This window comes from Pseudonaja textilis, chromosome 3 (genome assembly GCF_049901715.1).
Source record: "Pseudonaja textilis isolate UNSWEBS1 chromosome 3, rPseTex1.2, whole genome shotgun sequence".
Taxonomy (NCBI): Eukaryota; Metazoa; Chordata; class Lepidosauria; order Squamata; family Elapidae; genus Pseudonaja; species Pseudonaja textilis.
The window spans coordinates 10,470,245-10,497,920 of NC_141992.1; the positions used below are offsets into that span (position 1 = coordinate 10,470,245).

The 27,676-nt window shown below is 40.5% G+C and overlaps 1 protein-coding gene across 2 annotated transcripts in view; it reads left to right on the forward strand.

Annotated features, from left to right (window-relative positions):
• The window catches only part of CABLES2 (Cdk5 and Abl enzyme substrate 2), a 56,674-nt gene that overhangs the window by 11,831 nt on the left and 17,167 nt on the right, over window positions 1-27,676 (forward strand). The window contains exons 2-6 of one of the 2 annotated variants that reach the window (XM_087928911.1): window positions 14,468-14,539; window positions 14,757-14,849; window positions 16,859-16,936; window positions 19,486-19,594; window positions 21,556-21,721. In XM_087928911.1, coding sequence (XP_087785037.1) covers window positions 14,468-14,539; window positions 14,757-14,849; window positions 16,859-16,936; window positions 19,486-19,594; window positions 21,556-21,721 — 518 coding nt within the window. The remainder of the gene's footprint in view (window positions 1-14,467; window positions 14,540-14,756; window positions 14,850-16,858; window positions 16,937-19,485; window positions 19,595-21,555; window positions 21,722-27,676) is intronic. The other variant, XM_026697400.2, reaches the window with a different exon arrangement.

Below are 27,676 nucleotides of genomic sequence, written 5' to 3' on the forward strand. Positions count from 1 at the left end.
AAGGGAAGAGATGCAGAAAGTCCCTGGGTTTTATACCCTTTCTGGCTTTGAACTTCCTGGGGCACAGGAAGAATATCCTGATTGGTTGCTGTCAGAGGTCATTGCTAGCTTTGTAGGTTGTCTGTGTGCTAAGTTTGAAGGGCAATTAAATGGCTCTGCCTGAAGGAGGTAGGTCTTTGTTATGTAGAATAGACTGGCCCAGGCCTTAACAGCCCATTAATAAAGGTGGGAAGGGAGGCTGAGTTTCTGCCTCTCTGAGTTTCTCCTTCTCTTTTAGGGGAAATATTCTGCCTTTTTAGTATCTCATTTTTCTAAGAGAGGGGTAGATTTTAACTTCCAACACTATTTTCTCAGCACACTAATTATATCATGGTTGTCCAAACGCTGAGAAAATTAATCCTATCTAGTTAAGTAAGGGCCATTAACCATTATCTGCAGTGGTCTGCTTTTGGTTAAGTAGCATTGACATGGCACTGGTTTAGTGTGGATTTCTTTGGAAGGCTATATTTGACCTGGATTTCTTTAGACATCTATATTTAAGCAATCATTTGTCCTCCAGGAAAAAAAAAAGTTGTGGGATGCAGGGATGACCACAAATCTCTCTTCATTTCACTTTTTGTATTATACTGCAGGGCATTTGTTCCAGCTTTTGTTGTACGCAGTAAATAGCTAAGGAGCAAGTGCCAAGTTATTTCTTATTCTCCCCATCAGCAATGGAGTACTGAGCTCCAGGGATGTGAAAAGAAGATTTGTGCAGGTTAATTAGTACCTCATTAAGGAGGTGCTGATGGCAGGATACTGGAAGCCAGTGCCTTCAAGCAAAGAGAGGTTACAGTTAAATTGGGATTTAACTTTCCTGTTAGAGACAAGGTGAAGCAAGCTAAATGTAGATTCTAAGCATGTGATGTACAGTAGCAATAGCCATAGCACTTAGACTTATATACCGCTTCACAGTGCTTTGCAGCCCTCTCTAAGTGGTTTACAGAGTCATCATATTGCCCCCAACAATTTTGGGTCCTCATTTTACCCTCCTCGGAAGGCTGAGTCAACCTTGAGCCTGGTGGGATTTGAACTGCCAAATTGCAGGGAGCTGGCAGTCAGCAGAAGTAGCCTGCAGTACTGCACTCTAACCATTGTGCCACTGTGGCTCATTAGCAGTAGCAGTCTTCTCCATTCTGGTCGCTTGGAAGTCCTACCTGTTTGGGGAGATAAACAGTGGAGACTTTGAGGGAAAAACTAGAGCCAGTTTGATCTAAAATTAAGGCACCAAGCTAGAAACTGGGAGGCTATGATTCTAGTCCCACCTCAGACATGAAAACCAGCTGTCTGACATGAATTCTAGTCCTGCCTTAGGTATGAAACCTGGCTAGGTCACTTTCTTTCAACCAAACTCACCTCACAGGGTGGCTATTTGGGGGGAAATAGGAGGAGGAAGAAGTATTACAGTAGATATGTTCACCACCTTGAGTTATTTATTAAAAACAATAAATCTGGGATATAAAAAAATAAATAATAAGGCTATTCCACTGCTTTTTGTAACTAATAGCAGTCTGTAGAACTGTAATATTGTAATGATTTTTTAAAAATATGATTTGCTGCATGCTTTCAAGTCCATGTCGATTCCCAGTAACATTCCCTGCAGTTTTCTTTGGCAGTGAAAATGCAGGATGCAAAATAACTTAGAAGAAAGTATCATTTGTACACGAGTCCCTTTGGGAGAGAAGAGCCTCAACAAATATCTTCCTTCAACATCAAATGAGAAAAAAGCACATTAAAGCCTCATCTCTGCCGAAGTAAGAATTAATCCCTTGTAGGGCTCCTATGAAATTTACTCAAGCTGTTTATTAAATAAGAGCTGAAGATAGATTTCTAACACTTCTGCCTTTTGAGAATCTAAAAAGACATGTTGACATTTTTTAATAGAAGTACCTAAAAGGTGCAATAAAGCCATAATTTGGAGACACGCTTCCCAAAGTTGAAAAAAATCAGTCCTCCAAACAACAGCATATATTAAAAGGGTTTGTTATCTTTGCTCTGAGAAATTGAAACAAGCAATCATCGCAGCAAACCGAAAAAGAAGATAATATTTCTATTCCTTGAGATAGAAGGCACTTTTATCTTCCTATAAAATGATTGTCTCCTGCATTTTCCCTGGAAAACAGAAGGATTAGCGAGTGGGCAGATTGTAGCTAAGACTGGCATCTCTTCTAAATGCTAAAACAGATATTTGCTTCACACATATTTAACAAGTCGGGCTTGCAATGTTGTGAGAGAACTCTGTGAAATGAAAATAACCTTTGACTGCTTTGCCTATGAGCAGTTTGTACTAGCCTAAACTATTTTATGTACCGTACATGTTTCGAAATGCAAAAGTATGACAAGCGCATACACTCTGCCAGTTTTTGGGCCAAGGGGTATAAAGCAGCCATCGGATTTCCACTGAGTAATCCAGGATCCCATCAGTAAAATAAATTATATTTGGGTTGCTACAGAGAAGGAGTTTTCTATGTTCTGTAGTTGCTTAACCTCTGGCTTTGGCACCTTTAAGAATCCTCAATTTGGAAAATATTGAGTATGCCTGTATTCTTGAATGTTACTTCTCTTGGATTTCTTTTTAATATTTGATAGTGGAAAGCTGTGTTCAGCTCTGCTTAGGGGCCTAATGGAATTAGACATCACATATATTCCGACTTGGAATCTTGGCACAAAATAAAACAGGACATATGGACCAACGATCAGCAAATTTAAACAATAAATATATCAGCAGAAAATGCTTTTCTGCAGTGTTTGGAGCACAGGGAATCTTAGTGATTTGGGCGCCCGTGTTTCTTCTTATAAATATCACATTGTCGGTTGTGTCTACCACATTTTGTGCCTTAACGCAGCCTATCTTGTTTGTTTTAGGATTAGGTGGTATATCTGAACAATACAACAGCTGTAGGGAGCAGACTTCATGTCAGTAGGAGGGATTTTACAGGCCCGAGGCAGGAATCTTGTCTCTTAACCAGCATGTAAAATATCAGCCATGCTTGTCTGGAACACTTAAATGGGATTCCTTAAATGCAACTGTTTCTGTTAGGAAAAGGTCTTAGAAATAGCCTGGATTTTACACTTACGTTTTCAAGTTTTTCTGTGAAGTAACATAAAGAATGGACATTTGCAAGGAAGCGATGGTTTAAAACAGGGATGTCAAACTTGATTTCAGTGAGGCCCGCATCAGGGTTGTGTTTGACTTTGGGAGGCTGGGGTGGGTGTGGCCAGGGGGGAGTGGCTAGCTCAACCTGTTGGAGGCGCCTGTGGTGGGTCGAGCACTTTGCCAGTAGAAATGGGCTCCTGAGCTCTGTTTCTGGCTGCAACAGTCTCCTGCAACTCTCTGTGAGCGAAAACAGAGCTTGTGAAGGTCACACACGACGACGCTCCCGAGCTCCGTTTTTGCTGCCAGAGGCACCACAGGCCGGTCCTTCGCTGTTTCCATGTTGACCCCACAAGCTAGATCTAAGCACCCTGTGAGCCAGATCCAGCCTGCAGGCCTTGAGTTTGACACCCCTGTTTTAAAGCAATGCTTCTCAACCTCAATAACTTAAAGATGCATGGACTTCAACACTCAGAATTTTCCAACCAACACGGGGAATTCTGGGAGTTGATGTCCACGCATCTTCAAGTTGCTGGGGTTGAGAAAAACTGATTTAAAATATACGTGCCATAAATTTATAAAAATTCTAGATCTTGAATTCTGCAATGCCAAGGAACACCCCTGCCAGATTTGATAAATAATCTTTTCTCAGATGGTTCCTTGGTTATGAAATAAGTAAATTGATTTAGCTGCCGGTCCCTCAATGGCTGGCTTGCAAACTTTCATTTCTCTTTTGAATGATGGTGTAACATGCCTCGGAGCTGTTTCGAACAAGGAGGTGAGATGAAAAACTGGGCGGGGCAGGACTTAAACCATATTTCACTCATTTAAGTGTCATTAACATGAAACATTCTTCAGTATATAGGCTATTTGATTACTCCCTGTATATTTGCATGCACTTTGAATATGGTTTGAAAATAGTGATTAAGATCTTGGGTGAGGACAGCACCTCACTGATAATCATTAAATGCCTTGATCTTTTTCAGGCAGTTGTGGAGGGGGGTGGGGGAGATGCAGCTGCTTTGATGAGCCAACTCATGATGTGACTCTTAAAGCAGTCGGCTTAGCTCACAGAAAAATCTGGAAAAAAATTACTGTTTTTGGTAGGAACAGAGTGGTGTTCAGTTTTGTTAAGTCCCCCCCCCCCTTATTTTTCAAATTGGTGTTCTAGTCTGCAATAGAGTCCTAATTATCACTATAGAACTATCTTGCCAATATATCCCGGGCATAAAAAGGTGGTATTGGTGAAAGTAACTTAAAAATAAGATTTGCATCTTTGCCTGTGAAAGAACGCCCCCCCAGGGTGTTCATATTCAGCGTTGCTTACTCATGCTGGTCTTGGAATTGTTTGCGTAGTACCTAATAAGGCTGCATGTTGTGGGTGGTTCGAATGCTACCGGTGTGTTCAGGGAGAAGGGATAGATTTAAATAAAGGAGGAATGGAATCTGGGAGTCCTTGTTCGACCAGGTATACAGTACATGACGATTGGAGGCTGTGCGTGTCACCACCAACACAATTTTCATCCTTAAATTCTTTTTAAAAACCTAATTTCAAGCACAGAGGCTTGAAAATAAAATGCATGAGCCTGATTTCCTGTGAATTACAGTGCCTCGGTTTAAAAAGGGATTTTTCTTTTCCCCTTCTTTTTAGTTTTTCTCTTGCATTTCCTCTCTCTCCTACCCAAATCCTTGAAAAGAGCTTCCTTAGGTGATACCTATCTTTTGATTCTTCTTTGTTCTCTCCAAAAGTAAATCTTAACAAAAGGTGTGAAAAAGTCACGGGCATACACCCTGCGGTGTAGCCAGTTTTTAATTGATTTCTGCACCAAGGAGAAATGGGCAGGATTCACAAAGTCGTTTCAGACAGCTGAAGGCTACCCCACCCCCACCCCCAAAAATGGTTAGAAAATATCAAAAATGCGACAAAAGCACAGGCGTTTGCCCAAGTTTCTATCAGTTGATCTTTGTGCCTGCAGCGTCAAAGCTGCATGCTTGGGGAGGAAGAACAGATACTAAGCTGTGTTAATAAAACATCACATACAGATGTGGTCTTCTGAAGTGAAATTTCTCCAGGTTGAGATGAAAGGAGGCTGTTCCAAATTCCTGTCTTGCTGGCACAATCCACCCAGCTCTCTGCTTGCTATATGGTTGGGCGCCATTTCCCTTGAAGGGAGCTGCAATGTGATATCCTCAGGCATGTTTAATTTTTTTAAAAAAATTATTATATATGGATGGATGGATGGATGGATGGATGGCAGGCATTCGGCTTTGTTCGGGTATTTTCCCACGTCATAGTAGTTGTGCTTTTAAAGTTGTAGCGAAGTTGTAGCTTCTACAGAAGCCTGATGATGGCAGATAAGATTCTGCTGAAACGTCGCTACAACTTTAAAAGCACAACTACTATGACGTGGGAAAATACCCGAACAAAGCCGAATGCCATACATGTAAGTACCCGCGAAAACTTAAGAAAACACACACACACACACACACACATATATATATATATATTCGGCCTCTATTATTTTTATAAACAACTCAAGGCGGTGAACATCTCTAATACTCTTTCCTCCTCCTTTTTTCTCCAGAACAACAACCCTGCGAGGTAAGGCTGAGAGAGTGGGGGGGACTGGCCCAAAGTTACCCAGCCAGCTTTCATGTCTAAGACAGGACTAGAACTCACAGTCTCCTGGTGATTGGGTCAAAGTAACTCAGTCAGCTTTCATACCTAAGACCAGGGTGGATAAAAATAGATGATTTTTTAAAAAATTTTTTATTTAAATCAGATTTTTTAATCAACTTTATTTTAATAAAATGCTTTTCAAGTAAAAACCTATCTAAAGATAGTTTTCTGTTTAAGATACATTAAGAATTTAGTTTATTCAGCATGAAATGGAGCTTAGTTATGAGGCGTGAGGCTGTATATTCTGCAATATTGGGACTGTCAGTGAATCAACAGTGGGCCAGAAAAACAGCTGCTGCAGGACAAAGATGACAGTTTCTCTTTAAAAATTATGATTTAAAGCCATTTTACTAGTGATTTAAGGATGGATTTAAATCAAATCCATCCTAAGACAGGACTAGAATTCATAATCTCCTTGTGATTCATCCAAAATAACCCAATTGACTTTTATGCCTAAAGTAGGACTAGAACTCACAATCTTCCTGTTTCTAGCCTGATGCCGCTAGACCAGTGGTGGAATTCTTTTTTTTTTTTTTTTTTTACTACTGGTTCTGTGCATGTGGCTTGGTGGGTAGTGGCAGGGGAAGGATACTGTAAAATCTCCAGTCGGAGGCGGGATTTGCCGGTTCTCCGAACTACTCAAAATTTCCGCTACCGGTTCTCCAGAACTGGTCAGAACTTGCTGAATACCACCTCTGCACTAGACCAAACTGGCTCTGAAATTCTTCTCCCATAATCCACAGCCTAAAGAACAATCCACCAGGAAGCTCCACTAAATTTCCCCTCAAATGCATTTCAGAGGACTACATCCCATTTTTCTTGGCAGGATTTTGAATTTTTACCCAAAGGCGTTCATCTTGAGCCACTCTGCAGTCCTATGATGGAGAATACAGGGGAAATCTGCCAGTGATTTCTTACGAGTCAAATCCTAGAGTAAAAATAACTTCTGTTTAATTAGGTGCTGACACGGTTTAAGTGACTCAGCTATCAAGGAAGTTTGGAGAGTAGATCTGCAGACTGTTTTCAGCTGTGCATGTTTAGCCACTCAAAAGCATGGATTAAAAAAATCTTTAGAGACGGGGGAGGCTGACAGCATCCATCCGGTTCATTTTGCATTTGGAAGAAAATATTGATTTTGCCTCTTTCTTCAAAGATGTATTGCAGTGAGACTTGAACCCGTGTATAGCAAACTTTGCCAGGTGTTGCCCTCTTGGCCCGAGCTTTTTACAGTAAGAAGGGGGGGGGGAACAGATCCACCCAGATAGCTGATCCCTTTGATTGATCCACCACGTGACTTTCCAATTGTTGGAATCTCTCAACTGTGTGGGCCAACAATTGCTTCTTTGAAGGTGTTTTCACAGGTACATTCTGGCCTGGCCTACTGGAATCACAGAATGATAGCACTGCTAGGGATCTTAGAGGTCATCTAGTCCAGTGGGCCCCAACATTTACAGCCCAATGGGGGAGGGAAGCAGATCCAGCCTGCCACTCGTGCAAATTGAGCTGTGTGTATGCAGGTATACTGACCAGTCATTCACATGGCCCAGTTCGAACAGGCTACAGCACGGTTTTGGGGCATGGCTCAAGGGTTGGGACACCTGATCTAGTCCAACCCTATACTCATTGCAGGATCCAGAAGAGCCGCAGTGGCGCAGTGGTTAGAATGCAACACTGCAGGCTACTTGTGCTGCCTGCCGGCTGCCTGTAATTTGGCAGTTCGAATCTCACCAGCTCAAGGTTGACTCACCTTTCCATCCTTCCAAGGTCGCTAAAATGAGGACCCAGATTGTTGGAGGCAATATGTTGATTCTGTAAACTGCTTAGAGTGGGCTGTAAAAACACTGTGAAGTCTTAAGTATATAAGTCTAAGTGCTATTCCTATCCATTAGAACAGGGGTCTTCAAACTTGACAGCTTTAAGACTTGTGGACTTCAACTCCCAGAATTTCTCCTCCAGTCATGTTAGTTCAGGAATTATGGGAGTTGAAGTCCACAAGTCTTAAACTTGCCAAGTTTGAAGACCCTTGCATTAGAATATTGTTGATGGTGACTAACCATCCTTCTGAAACCTCCAGTAAAAGTATGTGCTGTCAAGGTTTCTCTGCTATGGGTTAGAGTTAAGGTTAGGGTTAGCTGGAATGGGTGAAAATAAATTTCAGGGGTAAACTGCACTTTTAAATACAGGTAGTCCTCGACTTACGATCATAACTGAGCCCAAAATTTCTGTCGCTAAGTGAAACATTTGTTAAGTGGGCTTTGCTACATTTTATGACTTTTCTTGCCACAGTTGTTAAGTGAATCATTGCAGTTGTTGAGTTAATTACCCGGTTGTTAAGTGAATCTGGATTCCCCATTGACTTTGCTTGTCAGAAGGTCGCCATAATCTGGGGATACTGCAACCGTCATAAATATGAACCAGTTGCCAAACGTCCAGATCTTGGTCACATGACCATGAGGATGCTGCAGTGGTCATAGGTGTGAAAAATGGTCATAAGTCACTTTTTTTTTCAGTGACATTATAACTTTGAACAGTCGCAAAATGAACTGTTCTAAGTTGAGGACTAGCTATACTGTACAAGAGAACATAATTGTGTCTTCCTGTCTTTCAATTAAAAGATTAAAAACATTAGAGCATTGGGCATTGAAAGATAAAACATTAAAATTGATAACAAAGCAAACGGAAAGAACTAGTGTGTATTGGAATTACAACCTGGAAATTTCCTAACCGTGTTCTTTGTGGATTCTGGGAATTTTAATCTCAGGGCATCTGAAAGTCAATACTCTGAGCAGGGGTGTCCAACTTTAGCAAATTTAAGACTTGTAGACTTCAGCTCCCAGAACTCCTTAGCCAGCCAGGCTCGTGGAATTCTGGGAGTTGAAGTCCATAGGACTTAAAAGTTATCAAGATTGGACACCCCTGACTTTGAGGAAGAAGGGTAGACTTATTACAACAATAGCAAGATTGCTCCGAGGACTCTGAATCAAAACCAATTGGGAGTTGTTGACATCTGATTTTGCTCCTAACAGAGATTAAATGATTGCCTCCAAAATAAGCTGCAGAACGATGACAGTGCAGGGATGATGTCCTTGAGAAAGTACAGCATGTTCTAGCTTAAAACCTCCTCTAGTTTTCTGCAATATTGTGGTCACTGTGACCTCCAGCAATCTAGCCAGATGGTTCCCACGATCTTGGTCGCTTCAGTGCCTGCCATTTTCAGTCCTCTGGGTAAACTGTTGGAAAGACAGGATTGACCAAGCTGTCCAGAACCCAGTCCTAGCTATTTTTACCCCCAAATCTCTCTTACCAGATATCAGATCGAGCCATCAGCAAAGAGGCGGAGTATGCCTTTTAAATAAAAAGCTGTTGTGCTTTCCACATTTATCTAGGCAGTTGGCTAGCCTCATGTATTTCGAGGCATGCAATGGAAATACAGTGTGGCAGCTGCCTAACAACTTTGACATCAACACACAGTGGAAAGCCAAATGGGCTGCTGAACGCCCAGATACAGGCAGTTATGTAGATGACCCCACACAAAAAGTACCAGGTTTTGACCTTTCTTGCCAGCATTGGTCAATTCTGAACAGGATCTGGACCCAACATGGTGTCTGCCAGGAGTCATTGTTTTAAGTGGGGTCTTGTCTCTACCCCTCAATGTGACTGTGGTGCTCCTTGACAAAATATCCATCACATTGTGTCTGAATGTCCATCAAGAGCTTACACTGGCCCAACCAGTGGTGGTATTCTACCGGTTTGGCCTGGTTTTCCTCAACCGGTAGCACCGATGAGCAGCGGAGATCGAACCAGTTCTCTCGGATGCTCTTGTTGGGCCCACCTGCCCGCCCGAGCTCCCATACTGACCTTTATTCCCTGCTTTTGAAGCGCAGCTGCTTTGTGTGACCCAGCAGATTGCCACACGGCAGCTGCTGGAGAGACAAGGAGAGTGCAGGATTGGAGGAGGCGAGTCGGGAAGCCTCTGCGCCTGCACAAAGTGTGTGTGCAAAGCATGCCCGCCAAACTGGTGGTAAAAAAAGTTTTGAAATGCACCACTGGATCCAATGTCTGATTTTGTCAACATAGACCACCCTGTCCTTGAATGGCTGGGTGGACTGGACATTAACATTTGAACCACTATAAATCCATGTATTTGCCAAGTAAATAAACAGTATAGCAGAGAAATGGTGCCCTTCGTGAGATGTTAATCAAGGGTCTTGCAGTGTTTTTCAAACAGTTTGAAAAACAGCAACGTTCCAGTATTTGTGGGGCTACCACAAAGATGAGGGGGGTCAACCTATTCTCCAAAGCACCAGATGGCAAGATAAGAAACAATGATTGGAAGCTTATCATGGAGAGAAAAGGAGCCTAGAACTAAGAACAAATTTTCCAACAGTGAGCACTATCAATCAGTGGAACAACTTGCCTCCAAAAGTTATGGCTGCCCCATCACTGGAGATTTTTAAGAACAGACTGGACAGCCATTTGTCTGGAATGGTGTCAGGTCTCCTGCTTAAGCAGGAGGTTGGACTAGAAGATCTCCAAGGTCCCTTCCTAAGTTTGTTGTTCTAACGTTAAGATGTGTGGACTTCAGCTTCCCCTGGCTGGGGAATTCTGGGAGTTGAAGTCCAACTTAAAGTTGTCCAAGTTGAAAAATGATGCTATGGTACAGAGGCTGGGTAATCCGTGGGTTGCCTGTGGATTTCATGCAACTTTCAGTCTAATTCTCCAGAGATGGCACTGTCTGCTGCAATATTTCAGTGTCATCAGGAATGTCCCATATTTTTCCCGTGGTAAAATATACAAACATTTCAAGCAGCAAAATACAATGTATGAACACGATTTTCCTAAAAACGTGAGCCAGCAAGTCTTTTTATTCCTATTTCTCAGACTTCTACCCCACCACAATAAATAAATAAATAAAAAAGAATGGCAGTTTTTAGCCTTGGCTCTTGCATTTTGCTTTAACACTTTAGCTATATAACTCAGAGGATTTTTTTCCCCTCACTCTTTAGCTTTAATAAAGTTAAGGCTAACAAACATCATTCGCCCGTTACTGTACCTGTTAATAATCCCAGCAACATCACCAAGGGTTTGTGCTTAGATCATAAATCTTATTTTTTAAAATGTCTGAAGCTCTTCTTTGATTATAGGAGCTGTTGGCCAGCTAGCTTGTGCAGCTATTCATCTGCTGCTAAAGAATTATTTTTCATGAAGGCTGACATTTATACTGAATGCACAATATGCCATTAAATTTGATGAATGAAATCTTCCTTTACTGATACGGTTTTCCATGCCTTGACATATAATCACAGGGTTTTTATTTTTAATGTTTCAATTGCTAGAAGTGTTCAACCATAACCATGATTTCTTGATACCATTACCTGGGATTTAATTAATATATCTCTCTCTTCCTGCCAGTTCTTTTTTCCCCCTATATCCCTGCCTTCCAATGAGTATTCTTATAAAGACTGTATGGGACTTGTCATTGTTTCAACACTATATCATATTTTTGTGTGTCTGTGTGTGCGGGCCAGTTAGCAAACCTGGTTTTCGGACCGGGTATGTCTTTAAGTTTACAACACAGAGAATCATGGTACAGGTAGTCCCTTGACATAGTGACTAAATTAGTAGACTAGCGAAATACTGTGGACGTAATATACTTAGATTTCAACAAGGCATTTGACAAAGTAGACCACAACCTACTTCTTAGTAAGCTAGAAAAAAGTGAAATAGATAGCAATACCACTAGATGGACTCACAATTGTCTGACAAACCATACACAAGGAGTAGTCCTTAATGGGTCTAAGTCTACATGGAGGGAAGTAAGCAGTGGGGTGCCACAAGGTTCTGTCTTAGGCCCAGTAGACTTCAATATCTTCATTAACAACTTAGATGAGGGAATAGAAGGGGAACTTACCAAATTTGCAGATGATACTAAGCTGGTAGGAATAGCTAACACCCAAGAAGATAGGCTCAAGATCCAGATGGATCTTGACAGAGTAGAACACTGGGCTGTAGCTAACAAAATGAAATTCAATGTAAAGTCTTACACTTAGGCAAGAAAAACCAAAAGTACACATAGTGACTGGGTGAAACCAGGCTCAATAGCAGGAACTGTGAGAGGGATCTTGGAATCTTTTTGGACAACCAGCTAAATATGAGCCAGCAGTGTGCAGCAGCAGCCCAAAAAGCTAATGCAATCCTAAATTGCAATTCTAAGGATACAATCGAGATCAAGGGAAGTACGAATACCATTCTATAAAGCCTTAGTAAGAAAACACTTAGAGTACTGCATCCAATTTTGGTCACCACATTATAAAAAAGATGTTGAGACTCTAGAAAAAGTTCAGAGAAGAGCAACCAGGATGATTAGGGGACTGGCAACTAAAACATGAAGAATGGTTACAGGAACTGGGCTTGGCTAGTCTAGTGAAGAGAAGGACCAGGGGAGACAGGATAGCAGTCTTCCAATATTTGAGGGGCTGCCACAGAGAGGAGGAAGGGGTCAAGCTATTTTCTAAAGTACCTGTAGGCCAAACAAGGAATAATGGATGGAAACTGAACAAGAAGAGATTTAACCTGGAAATAAGGAGAAGACAGGATAGAATAATAATTTTATCTGAGAAATCACACTACAAAATCATTTTCTTCATAGGTTGAGGGGCCTTGGTGCTTTCTGAGCTTGCTTGTTTTCTTGCAGATGTTTCATTTCCCAAATTAGGTAACATCATCATCATCAAACATAACTAATTTGTTACCTAATTTGGGTAATGAAACATCTGCAAGAAAATAAGAAAGCTCAGAGAGCATCAAGGACCTCTGATGTCAGCCCAGAGCCACAAATATTCCCCTTTATTGGTCTTCATGGTTTGCTCCATATTAAATTCCTTAAATTTAAGCTATCACTTGTAGAATGTTGATTGGTTGACTTTATTATTTTTACAAATAAAACGGCAAATATAAACACATGCTCCTCCTATTTTCCGCACAACAGCAACCTCATGAGGTGAATTGGGCTGAGGGAGAGTAACAGGCCCAAAGTCACCCCACTGACTTTCATGGCTAAGGCAGGACTTGAACTCATAGTCCCTTTTAACCCCTAAGGCTTAGTCTTATTGCCTTAGCCACTAGACCAATCTGGGTTTTTAAAAAAATTCCACTTGCTCAAAAAGTATACAAATACAGTAAGACAATGTAATCTAATGAATTGTAATTAACTTATCCAGCCTGTTGCCTCCCTGTCATATTCTATTAGCAAAACAAAAGTGATCATTATTATTAACTAAAAACAGTGATAATTACTGTTGATATGATCTGGTATATTCTTAAACCAATTTTAAAGCAAACTGTTCGGTCAGTGTTCGTTTGTTTTTTTAAAGAGATCAATATATTTTTAGAGAGAATCAGTGCTGGGCTAGGAATGATAACGATTTTGTTTGCCAATAGTATTAATAAGACAAGAATGTAGTCTTATTTACATTTCAGAGCAATTGTACTTCGACCAATACCCATTTATGATGAACTGATAGGAAATCCTTTGTCTTTGACCTACGCCTGGACTTCCTAGCAACAACTGTTTTTTAAAAAAACATCAATAGTCTATAAATAATTTCCTTTCTTCTCTTCTGGCAAGTACTAATAACCACTGAAGCATGACTTTTGAAGACTGTTGTTTCCACATGAAAAGCTAGGGCAAAGAAATGCTGGGGCTACTAATGATTAAAAATACAGGCTTGATATTTACGTAAAATCCCAGGAGGGGGAAAAAGAAACCCTGAAGAGTTTTCCTAAACAGTTGAAGGCCGCTCACAAACGGAAACAGAATAATGAGCTTTGTTCTTAACAGACTGTTCTCAATCGGTGGTTTTCATGCTGTGTGTCCTATTATGCTATTTTAAAGGAGAAATGTGGGAAAATTCATCAAAAAATGACTCAGTGTTTTTTTTTTTAATAAGATATGCTCTTGGAGTATGTTGGCTTCACTGCCTCTTCCCAAGAGGAGGATCATTCTGTTCCCAAAAATATGTACCACAATACTGTATTTTGCAAGGCCCAGGGTTGCTACCTCTGACGTTTAGAGTTTGTTGCAGGGGTCTTCACAGGCAGTGGTCCAAAAAAGTCCATCTGGTGGCCATAATGGTGTGAAAGGCCAGAGTTCCAGATTACTTGTGGGAAAATGACCATACAGGTAGTCCTCAACTTAGGACGAAAACTGAACCCCAAATTTCCTTCGCTAAGCAAGACAATTGCTAAGTGACTTTTGGTCCCGTTTTAGGACCGTTCCTGCCGGAGTTGCTAAGTGAATCGCCGCAGTTGTTAAGTTAGTCACAAGATTGTTAAATGAATCTGGCGTCCCCATTGAATTTGCTTGTCAGAAGGTCACTAAAGGGGACGTGACCCCGGGATACCTCAACCACCATACAGACCAGTTGCCAAGCGTTTGAATTTTGATCACGTGACCCCAGGGATGCTGCAAACATCAAGGGTGGGAAAACGGTCATAAGTCAGGATTTTCTCAGTGACGTAACTTTGAACGGTCCCTAAACAAGAGGTTGTAAGGACTACCTGTATGGGGGTACGCTTAGAGATTGACCATTTGCAGTTCTTGGAGGCCATGAACTAATATGATTCGCTCTTCGTGCTGTTGTGCATTTTTGCAGAAGGCGTTTTATCTCCCAGCGCTGCTCTCTAGAGTTTTTAGAAGACGTAGTGGGATGTGCCAGTGCACGCAGGTACTTGTCAAAAGCAGCATTAACCTTCCATTGCATGCTTTGCAAGTCCTTTTTTTCCAACCACCCTCATTCAAGCCAAAAAAATAAAAACCCAAACCTAAGCATGCATGCTTGATCCAACTATGACATCTGCAGTCCTTTTGTTATCCGTGAAGGGTTTTGATAATCACATATATTTGCATATTTGTTCTTTTTTTTTTCTTTTCTTGAAATGTAGAACGAAGCACGTATCTGGATCTCCGCGACACAAAGGCTTGAAGAAAGTACATTTCATCAAGAATATGAGGCAATACGACACGCGGAACAGCAGGTGACCTTTTATCTCTGGGCAAATTCATGCAAATTTTGGTTCACAGATCATTGGAGGAACAAAATAGCTGAAAGAGTGAGATGGCGGTTCTGCTGGGTCTCTTAGCTGTAGCTTACTGGTTTTCTCTGACTAATGGCAGAGATTTTATTTTTATTTTGTTTTACTTTAGGATTGTTTTATTTTAAGTTTAAGTTTAGTTTATTTAGTTTAGTTTTATTATTTATTTCCCACCTTTATTATTTACACAAATAATAGCAATAGCACTTACACCTACATTCTGCTTTATAGTACTTTACAGCTCTCTCTAAGCAGTTTACAGAATCAGCCTATTGCCCCAAACAATCTGGGCCCTCATTTTACCCACCTCAGAAGGATGGAAGGCTGAGTCAACCTTGAACCCGGTGAGATTTCAACTACCAAATTGCAGGCAGCCAGCAGCCGTAGTTTGCAGTACTTGCACTCTTAACCGCTGCACCACCGAGGCTCATACTCAAGGGGGTGAATATATATCCACCTTCTTCCTATTTTCTCCACAACAACAATCCTGTGAGGTGGGTTGTGCTGAGAAGGGTATAAATGGACCAAAGCCACCCGGCCAGCTTTCATGACTAAGGTGGGACTAGAATTCACAATCTCCTGCTTTCTAGCCTGGTGCTTTAACCATGAGACCAAATTGTCTCTCAGTTGGACCCAATTGTTTTGCCATATAGGTGTATGCTCACAGTTATGTGACACATGTACCCATTTACTAGGGAAGAGATTTCCAGGAATTTCCGGATTAAACTAAAGTTACAAACTTTGGTTGAAAAGTTGGAGAAACAGTGGCTCTTGCTCTCCATTTTTTTTTCTTCCTTGATAACTTTTTCTGGGAAGGGAGAATTGTCTCACTTTCCTGATTTTCTTCTGGTGGAGTGAATGAGGTAGTTACACTCCAGTCTTCTAGTAACTTCTGAAGCATGGAAAATTGTGAGGAGAGTGGTGAGGTGGCAGAAAAGATTATTGGCAGTTCATTCCCTTCTATCCAGGACTTAGCATATAAGTGATGCTTGAGCAGGGATTAAGGGATGCAGTGGCTCCAGTGGCTAAGACGCTGAGCTTGTCGATCACAAAAAGCCAGCAGTTTGGCGGTTCGAATCCCTAGTGCCAGGTAACGAAGTGAGCTCCCGTTACTTGTCCCAGCTTCTGTAGTTCAAAAGCATGTAGAAATGCGTGTAGAAAAATAAGGATCACTTTGGTGGGAAGGTAAAACAGCATTCCGTGCGCCTTCAGCATTTAGTCATGCCGGCTACATGACCATGGAGACGTCTTCAGACAGCACTGGCTCTTCGGCTTTGTAACGGAGATGAGCACCGGCCCCTAGAGCCGGAAATGACTAGCACGTATGTGCAAGGGGAATCTTTACCTTTACTTGGGATGCTATGATACATCCTCTTCATGATCTGTTTTCCTTGTTACCTTCTGGGAGGGGGCTTCATGGCATCTGAAGCAGAACATCCAGATTCAGATTTTGTTCTTTACAATATCAACCTTGTGAACTCTATGTAGACAAGATGGACAGTGATTAATATTTATATGTAAAAGTGTAGGTGTATATAGGCATGTATATGGCATGTCTGTATGTGTACACTTTTGAGAGGAGGCAACAGAATTTCATTTTTAATGTGTGCCGCAATAAAAAATGACACTAAAGGTTATCTTATAATTGGGAAGTGGAATTTAGAGACTCCAACGTGACAACTAAATGTTTCACCAATATTGTGTAAGTCTTCCTCAGTGAAGGTCATTCAGCGAAGATGGTTACTTCTGTTGAAAACTGGACAAGTTATTTCTCTAAATCTTGCATTAGTGAAAGTATGAAATAGCTGCATTTAAAAAAAATAAAAACGTGGACTTCTAATTGCTCACAGAAAGCTATTTAATAAAAACCCGAGTTAAAAGAGCTATCGATCCAGCTCATTAGGAATTAAAATGCTACTATAATTCACAATATTCTTTCCCTTTCTTTTCAGGATAGTGTTGATTTGTGCAAAACGAACCCTTTGTGTGGCTTTTTCTATCCTGCCTTATGGGGAGAGTTTAAGGATCAGGTGAGAGCTTCCAATTTTTCTTCCAATTATCTTTAACTCTGATGGGCTATGAAATTGTCATCTTTCTAAGCTTATCCCAAAGGTGCTTTTTCAAAAGGCAAATTGGATGTTGTTTTTCTCTGAAGACATTTTGCGTCTCATCCAAGAAGCATCTTCAGTTCTGTTCTTCTTCAGTGACAGAAACTACATTAGTAAGTTTGACTAGGTAGTATGTTCCTATGGTCAGCTAATTTGCATTTTAGTTTACACAAAGCTGAACAGAAGCTTAGCTTTGAGACATTTGTTCCAGTCTAACAGAAAAGATGCTCTTTTCCATGAACAAGATGGTGGCCATTTGGTGAATCCTGTATCCAGCATGACTGCACGTTAGTTCATCTAAGCGCTGATAATGATGTGTATAACAGTATTGCACTCCATAAGTTATATTCCTGGACCACGAACTTCAAAATTTGAGAAGAAATGAATCACTCATTAAAGCTTAATTAAAGGAGGGCTGATTAGCAGACTGTTCATTTAATAACCTTTCCTTCAGAAATCCTACGACCTGCTTCGGGTTCTTGCTGGATGTATATCACATTTAATTAGCCTCGCCATAAAAAATAAAACAACTTATGTCATCACTCGAGTTCCTGTGATTAGTGCAGTGAAGAAGGAAATGGGATATTTTCATGACAGACATCCCCATACAGTTGCCGCTGCTATAAATAACTTATGGGAAACTTCTTTCGAGCTTGATGGGAAATAGTAAAGACAGTCAAAAGTGCTTCATTTTAATGAAAGCCAAATAAATTATTTGGGGTTGGGAAACATAGATTGAATACCCCAGATAGTTCAGCTACTGATTAATAACGTAGGGGAAAGGCAGTAGAATAATATAATTGCAAGCTTGTCTAATATAACATGGGCTTGTCTGTAGCTGAATACAGATAATCCCTGGCCATTTGTTTAACAGTGGTTCAGAGTTTTTTTTTTAATCAAGTTTTTTATTTCAATTTACACATACATATCAGTGCATAAACAGCATGGCACCAATACATCATACATTTTAGTACAAGGAAAATTGTTAAAACCAGCCACATCTCTTAATACACATATTCACATTAAATTATAATCCTGCATTACTAAATTTTTCAACATTTCAATACTCTCTCTCAGTGCCAATCACCATATCATTTAGACATACCTAGTAATTTCATTATTCAATTTCTTCCCCTATTTTTTAAATAAAAATTCTCATTTGGCAAGCAGTGTGGTTCCAGGTTTCACATCTCCACACAAACGTGACCATAGTTACCTATTCATCTTATTTACATCTTACTTAATTACTTACAGTGGTTCAGAGTTATGATGGCCCTGAATACGGTGATTTACAACTGTTCCTCGCACTTATGACCATCACAGCATCCCCGTAATCCCCAGGTCAACATTTGGAGGCTTGGCAACTAGCATGTACAATGGTCACAGTGTCCCCAAGGCCTCGTTGATTGTGATTTGCAATCTTCCCAGCTGGCTTTTGACAAGTGAAGTCATTGGAGAAAGCCGGATTCAATTAACTGCCATGTGATTTACTTAACAAATACGTTCGCTTAACAGCCACGGTAAAAAAAAAAGTCATAAAATCAGGTCAGGTAATGGTTTTCTTAATGACCACATAGCTTAGCAACTGAAAATTCCAGTCCCTATTATGGTCATAAAACATGCTTTAAGATATAAGAAAGTAGCTTTGATATTTGCTCAGTTCTGGCTTCCTTAGTTTTGGATTAATTTTTCAAGCTCGAAATCCTGATGGCCTTCCAACATTTCCCATGTTTTGCAAGGAATTCTGAGAGTTACAATCACATCACATCCGAAGGACAGCCCACCAGGGAAAGCTGGCAGAATGTTTTCTTTTCGAGCGCTGTGTGACTATAATATCCCACTGGGCATAAATTTAAATGAGTGAACAATTGGCCAGGAAACTTCCTACTTTTATGTCGTTTTGAAGAGGGATGAGTGCTAAGTAAAGTTCACAGATGTTATTTCTAGCAAAAGAGGTTCCCATGGCTGGATCAGTTCTTTGTGTATTTTATAGCTTTTCGAGCTTACGTCTTTTCCTTATATTATATCCTCCAGCCTTAGGTTGCAGTTCGAAGGCTGTGTTCCATTTTCAGTCCTCTCGAATCGTGGGAATAAACTTTTTTTAACAGTTGAGCCCTGTCTGCAGATACAACTGCATGAAACTCTTTTAAACATAGGAAGAACGCCAACTAAGTCTTCTTGACTATTTATTGAATTATTTTCTTTCTTTCTTTCTTTCTTTCTTTCTTTCTTTCTTTCTTTCTTTCTTTCTTTCTTTCTTTCTTTCTTTCTTTCTTTCTTTCTCTAATATTTTAAAAAGCAAACGTTTTCAGAAAAAAAAGGGGAAATTGCCCTTTTAATTTTTCAACCTGTGAGGGTCCTTTATTTATTTATTTATTTTAACTGCTGACCGAGCTGGTTTGGGGCTGAGCATGAGAAGAAAGCAACTTTGAATTTTTTCTGTTTTGTTCTCATTCTGCCTTCTGGAACAGCGAGCTGAGAATAGAGGGGCAGAAACAGAGGCATCCCTCGGGCGGAATTTCAGCCACCGCAGAGATGGTGTTTGGAATGGAAGGGGTGGAACTAGGAGCTGATGGCAAGGTAAGATCCCACAGAATGGAGCAAACCATTTGTGTTGTAATGTGGAGGTTTCCATGTCCGTGTGTGTGTGTGTATGTGTTGGTTTCCATATCCCAAAGGTGCTTTCCCCTCTTTTTTTTTAATAAAAATGTTTTATTGATTTCCTGCTGTTTACATTTTATTAGTGCTTAATAAACATCATGTTCTCTGGGTTATTTAATTCACTTAACAATACAGATTACATTCTTAATCTCCGCCTCTTTTTTTCCCAACCACTGGTAAAATAAAGTGCATTCTGTGTCTTCTTTCGGTTTAATCTTCAGCGCAAGTCTGTCCATTTCTGCACAATCTAGTATCTTCCTAATTATCTCTTTGACTCATGGTGTTTCTTCATTTTTTTCACTATTGTGCAAATATAATCCTCGCTGCTGTTAAGATGTGAAATAATATATACTTTGCTTATCAAGTTTTTCTGATGTTATACCTAATTTAAAAAGTTCAAGTTTAAAATCTACATATTTTCCTATCATCTTTTCTAACCATTTATGTATTTTTGCCCAATTTTTTTTTGCTTTAACACAAGTCCACCACATATGATAATATGTGCCTGTTTTTAGGTTACATTTCCAATAGGCAACTGAACTTTCTTGGTTTTTTTCCTTGAAGTTCTTTAGTCAGAACTGAAGAAGCTTCTTGGATGAGAAGCAAAATGTTTCAAGGAAAAAAAGTCAGGAAAGTTCAATTGCCTTTTGGAAAAGCATCCTTGGGACATGACCTAGATGGTTAAGAATCGCCATAGACATTAGTTGGGAAGAATGTTTTTTAGAGGTATTATAAACTATTCATAATTAATTTGCTCTTAATTCCTTTTCTCTGAAACTACTTATACGCTTTGCATGTCACATTTGCCTCTGTTAAATGTTGAAGGCGCTTGCTCGTTCCATGCACAAACTTGAACTTAAAACTGGTTAGTTTTGGGTTCCCAGATTTGATTAATTTTTCAAACTCAAGAATGTTTTCAGGAGCTTGTTTCTTCCAAAAGAGGAGTTAAAGTTGAATAACAGAATAACTGGAAGTTGGAAGGGACCTTGGAGGTCTTCTAGTCCAACCCCTTGCTCAAGCAGGAAACCCTATACCATTACAGACAAGTAATGGTAATCCAATCTCTTTTTTAAAAGCTCTGGTGTTGGAGCACCTCCATCTTTCGGAGGCAAACCATTCCACTGATTAACGTTCTGATTGTCAAGAAATTTCTCCTTCGTTCTAGATTAGTTCTTTTCTTGATTAGTTTCTATCCACTGCTTCTTGTCCTGACTTCAGGTACTTTGGAGAATAGGTTGACTCCCTCTTCTTTGTGGCAGCCCATTAGATATTGGCACATTGCTATCATGTCACACCTAGTGCTTCTTTTCATCAAACTAGACATACCCACTTCCTGCAACCTTCTTCATATCTTTTAGCATCCTGTCCCTGAATCATCTTAGTTGCTCTTCTCTGCATTCTTTTTAGAGCAAGGGTCTTCAATAGAGTAGAGTAGAGTAGAGTAGAGTAGAGTAGAGTAGAGTAGAGTAGAGTAGAGTAGAATAGAATAGAATAGAATAGAATAGAATAGAATAGAATAGAATAGAATAGAATAGAATAGAAAACATGGAGTGAAGTGCAATGGAATGGAATGGAACGCAACAGAACAGAACAGAACCTGGCAAGTTTAAGACTTGTGGACATCAGTCCCAGAATTCCTGAGCTAACATGCCTGGAGGAGGAAGTCCACAAGTCTTAAAGCCATCAAGTTTGAAGAGCCCTGTTTTAGAGTCTCAGCATCTTTATTATATCGTGGCAACCAAAGTTGGGAAATGAAATTCCTACTGGCAGAATTGTTCCCAGGAAATTCCTCTTCCAAGAAAACACATTGCTTGGGTACCAAAGATAGTTGCCGAAATCATGGGGCATCTGTTGCTGATGGTTGTGGAACTGTCTTTCAGGTGGTGTCCTATGCAAAATTCTTGTATCCAACCAATGCTCTCATGGGCCACAAAAGTGATGGCATCAGTGCCGTTACCGTATGTCGAGCAAGTGCATCCCGAACAGCTGGAGGATCGAGGTATAAAACTTCAGCAGCCAAAACCATCCCTTCGACAGCAGATCTGGGTAAGTCCTTGAACAAATATATTCCACCTTTCTGTATTTTCTTTTTAACTTTTAAATAAGAAAAAGCAAACAGTGGTTGCATTGCAATTAAAAGAATGGATGGAATATTGCCAGCAGTAGATTTAATGGAAAAATTGAGTGAAAAGACAGCATTTAATTTTCTAAAACAGCGATTTGGGATCCTAGGTTTTCAAAATTCGATGCTTTTTGGTGTCCTTGTTAGTACCCTGAAATTAATTATAAAAATGGCATTAATAGAACATTTTGATACGTAATATTGGCATTGTAGCAAAGGATGCTGTCGTATATTCAGCATAATCTTTTTTTTTAACCAGGAACTGCTCTGAATAGAGTGCAAGAGGAGACACTCCAAAACATGGGTAGAGTGAGGTCAAATGTAAATAAGAAGCAGTTTGGTCTAGTGGTTAAGGTGCTGGCCTAGAAACCAGGACACAGTGAGTTTTAGTCTTACTTTAGACATGAAGTCTGGTTGAGTGACTTGAGCCAATCACCAGGAGATGGGAAGTTCTAGTCTCTCCTTAGATATGAAATCCAGCTGGGTGACTTTGAGCCAGTCACAAGGAGACAATGAGTTCTGGTCCTGCCTTATGCAAGAAAGTCTGCGAATAGACTGTGGCCCAGTCCCTCTCACGCAGCAGCCCAACCCACCACACCAGGTTGTTGTTGTGGCAGCAAAAATAGGAGGAAGGAGTATTAGATGTATTCGCCACCATGAGTTGCTTATAAAGTAATAAAGGAAGGATTAAAAAAATATATAAGAAATAAATAACTGGTTGTGTTTATTTCGTGTATTTTAAATATCAGCTTCAACTTTTTTTTTCAAAGAAAATATGACCACTCCCAGGGCATTTAGCCTCAGTAGTGGGGAAGTCCCTGGTTGTCTTTTCTGGGCTCAGAAATAGAGCAAAGCTGGGTTTGGCTAATACAGGTGTGACACCAGTAGGAAATTTGTAAATTGGCCTATTGAAAACAATCTGGAAGGATACAATTTTGAAGTTATTTCCATGTTTCGTCCAAGGAAATTGCATGGACTGTGTCTGGGAAATCACTGAGAGATACCCTTGACTTGAACAGGCGTGCTTTGTGTATTTTACATTAAAATTACACCTTTATGTTAAGTTTTGGAGGGGCTGTGCAGTTGCTCCCAAATCTTCAAGATCTCACAGGCTCCGTAGCCTCACAATATGCAACTCTGGTTTTATCCTGCTGAGTGAAATAGCCCAACCTCCAATTTATGAGGTGTTCTGCCTATCCTGGCAAATTTTCCAGCCCATCTGCTTATCTCATTTGCTTGAATGCTTCCAATCAATGTGTAAAAAAGCACAGCTGTAATTTGTAATCCAATTATTTCCTCCTAACCAGTTGCCTTCCACATTTGATAATAGACGTATAAAATCCATGAATATTCAGTCATTTCTTTTGAATTCTAGACCTCCTGTTTGGGAATTTTTAAACTTTGCAAAGAATATAGAAACAGAGAAAGACAGGGAAAGTGGAAATGCATTCATCCAAGGTTGCTTACATGCTGCCGTTCACCTCAGTTAAAAACCATATGTAGCAGTGTTTCAACTTGAAGATGTGTGGACTTCAACTCCCAGGATTCCCCAGCCATCAAGATTGGTGAGGAATCTTGGGAGTTGAAGTCCATACATTTTCAAGCTGCCAAGGTTGAGACTGATCCATGTTATATAAACCTGTAAATATGAAACAAAGAACAAGGCAATTTTTCAGAGGAAGGTCAAGGGCAGGCTTCTGTTATCATAAAGGGTGCTACAGAAATTGACATATTCTGTAAAGCCATAGTTAATTTCCAATATGGTTTGTGGACAAACCGTAAGATCTGGTTTATTCATAATATTAAAATTGAAATCATGGTTTACACAGTACAATGACTATTAACATACAGTGTACTTTCACGCATACACTATGCCAAAATAAGTCACATAATGATTGTTTTGCATCAACTCACATAGAAGAAAATTGATTATAAAGCTTAGAAATGAGACAATCAAACGCCGGGGAAATCAGGAGATTCAGGCAGTTGAAATGAGTGTAAAGATTTATTGCAAGATTGAGCTCTCTGCAAGGATGTGGCCAACTAACGGTCAAGGGAAATGAGCAGGAGATAAGAAGGCATTCAAGATGGGCTGAACTTAGATCTCTTGCGGGCACAAAAGAACTTGTGACTTATGATGCCTTTGACCCCTCCTTCGGGCTCAGCCTGGTTATCTCCTACATTGAATACAGGTGGACCTCACAATCATGTTTTTAGTGACAGTTTGAAGTTACAATAGCGCTGAAAAAGGGACTTAATTGTTGTGGCCCACCAGCAGCCAATGGAGCTGGCAGAAAACTCGGAGAGTGAGAAGGTTGGGGAAGAACATGGGCCAGTCCTGGAATTTGGGGAAGGCTCTGATGAGTGCTCTGTGTCAGAGGCAGAGATGGGGCCAGGGCCATCCGACAGTTATCAGCTGCCTTCAGAGTCGGAGATCAGTGGGGCAGAGGAACATCTGGAGCCTATTCCCAATGTGCGCATGCACAGAGCTGCCAGGAGAAGGGACCAGTTAAGGAACAAGAGTCAACTTGGGAGTAAAGGCACAGGTGGACGCTGAATGGCCCCTCCCATAGGGAATAAGGAGGAGTGAAAGGGGAGTGGTGTTTGCAGGAGACAATTAGATCATTTAATTAGTATGAAGATTCATTTGTGACTCTCAGAGACTCCTTGCCAAGTATTTTCTTGTACAGCGTTGCACTTGGAATCTATAGGCTTGGCAACTCTCTAAGCCTGATGAGGTCTGTGGTTGTAATTCACTCTTGAAAGGCTGTTTGCCGAGACTTTGCTGGATATGAATGATAGGAATTCACATTAGCCTAATAAAAAGGGCCAAGGAGTTTGCTTGGTGATTTTGGGAAGCCTAGGGCAGAGCACTAATGACTGCTTTTCACATGAGTATCAAGGACTCCTTGTAAAAGGTTGCCCTGCTCAGCTAAAAGTAGCATTCATGTATAAATTGGATGCTGCGTCTAATTAAATCATGGCAGAGAGGTTAGGAGAACAGATACCCACAACCATGTGAAACCCTTTTGTGTCCCTAAGTTCAAACCCAAATAAGTTTCTGTTTATTTAATATATTTCTATCTCACCGTTAGATTTGGCATGAGATATTGCAAGCTATGAGGCTTGCAAAAGTTAGGCTGTATCTGGATGCCAACTTCCACAGTTCAAAAAATTTATACATACATGTGTGCGTGTGTGTATAGAAATTACAAAATATTATTTTTAAATCCCACAATTTAATCAAATTTACTACTGGATGGGTACTCCTAGCTCAGATTCAGCAGTTGTCTCCAGAGGTCTCAAACCAGCTAAATATAGAAAACATATTTCTTTTTTTTTAAAAAAAAATCTCATAAGCATGGTTATGCAAAAGATACACATGAGACATTTCCTGAAAGTCAAAGCAATTGCCTTAAAAAGCCAAAAACGTAATACAAATCTGGGCAAAGTATCAACTGCATTCAAATAGCAACTCTGGATAGTTTACTGCTGTTTTGGCAAATGCTTTATCCCACCAACTTTGGCTTTGAGAAACCAAGCTGTGATCGCTCAATAAGTGCCATCTTTTAAATTTGAAAACAAGCCAGTTCTCCTTTTAGATGATGAGATAAATAGGTGAAAGAGAAGCAAGACATGCCACACAATACAAGAGGCAAGATTGCATCTGTTTAGGATGCCAGCCTGTTATATAGCTATTAGGCATATAAGTCACCTAACAGGTATTTGGGTTAGAAATATATAAACCAGGATAAACATTTTAGTATTATATCTTTGAGGGAATGCAAGAGCATGCAATTGGGTGTGGTTTCTCAAAAAGCCATAAGACGGAGCCAGAAACCTGGGTTGTTTAGTCTTAGTCTCAGAAGAGAGTGTGTCTCTTTCTCTGTTTCCTTCTGTTGGAAAGTATTGCCGTTGCTCCATTTTTCCTAATTGACTGATATTCATGAATTTAATATAAGTCTGATACTGAACTGTTTTTTGACACTGGAATTTGATATTTGGATTATCCCTGGATGAAAACTGTCTGATTTTACCTGTGAAAGACTTTGGACTGCCTATTTTGGACTTCGCGTAACGTTTCTGGAAGTAAAAACCTACATTTACTGTACAGTGTATCTGTGTGCTGTATGTGTATTATTCAAACACTCCTCTCAAATACGTCTCCCTGAATGCGCTCATTCTCCTAACGGGGAATTACCTCAACAATAGCCTGTCTTCAATTTCCCACTTTCTTCCATCCCCAAGATTATGTAATTTACTGCACCCGCTTTTCATTGAGTTATTTTGGGGGAGATATTTTATAGTCCCTTGGGGACATACCCCCCCCCCTTTGTTAGTTCTGCAGTAGTTGAGACTTCCTGTGGCTGATTGGTTTGCCTCTCTCTTACGCATTGCCTCTGCTGTTTTGATTATAAAACCATTTCTGAGTAGTGTTCAGAGAAGTCAACAAGGATTGTTGCATCAAACAACTTCCAGCATTTTCAAACAGGGTGGCCAGTACGTCCGAAGGTGCACCAGGTTGCGCCTTACATGCCAAGGTGCAAGAAATTGTTTCTCTCCTTATAAAGACCTGCTAATTTGAACCTTTCATTACAAAGCCAAGAACTACTTTCTGGGCTCTTGCAGAGACTGCCATAATTTTATTTATTTATCTGCTGCAAACTCTGCGTTGGTGACAGGAAGGGCATCCAGCCACTAAACACTCAGCTCCATTCGGTTGCCCCGACTCCACCCTGATGTAAGAGATTACAGGGTCATTAAAAGACACCACAAAAAAACTATTCTAATTTAATAGAGCCACCCCTATCATGAGCATACAGCAAAATGTGTTCATTTATATCCTGCCTTTATTATTTTTATAAATACTTCAAGGCAGCAAACATGATCAGTATTCCCCCTTCTCCTATTTTCCCCACAACAACAACCTTGTGAAATGGATTGGGCTGGGAGAGAGTCACTGGGCCAAAGTCATCCAGATAGCTTTCATGCCTAAGGCAGGACTAAAATTCCCAGTCTCCTGGTGATTGGTTTGAAGTCACCCAGCTGGCTTTCATGCCTAAAGCATGACTAGAACTCCCAGTCTCCTGACTTCTAGCCTGGTGTCTAGACCAAACTGCCTCCAGTTTGTTTGTTTTTTCAAAGTTTGAAATGCTGCCATAAACATTGCCTCGGAGCTTCTAAACAAGGAAGCAGGGGTGGGATTCTACCTGGTCGGACCAGTTCTATAGAACCGGTGGTTATGATTCTGACCAGTTTGGAGAACTGGCAAATCGTGCTACTGGCTGGCCCCTCCCCTCCCTTCCTACTCACTCCTTACCTGGCATGCGCGCCATCAAACTTGCCTGCTAAGTTGCTATTTTTACTTTTCCCCCCACAACCATCAGCTGTTGTTCTGTGCCGGGAGATTTAGATTAGCTAGAAAGCAGGAAATCGTTGGATTTCTTGCTTTCTAGCTAATCTAAAAGCAGAGCTGAACATTCCTTAGGACTAAAGCTTCTATTTTTCAGTGCAGACTCAGGCAGCAGATTGCAGAAAGATCGATCTCTGAGTGAATCTGTGATTCTGTGAGCAACTCAATCTGCCTGCCTGCTTTGCCTGCTTTGCCTGCTTTTGGGTAAAAGTTGCTTTTCTTAATAAAAAAAAATTACATACAAGCCATGCTCAGCCAGTCACATGACCACCAAGTCATGCCCAGTCAGCAAGCCACACCCAACCAGTCACATGACCACCTAGCCACACCCACAAATTAGGCCACGCCCACAGAACTGGTTGTTAAGAAATTTGAATCCCACCCCTGCAAGGAAGGTTAATTATTTTTCAAGGAACAGAAGCAGCAAACAGCAGATTGACTTCCAAAGTGCTAGCTAAAAGCCCGT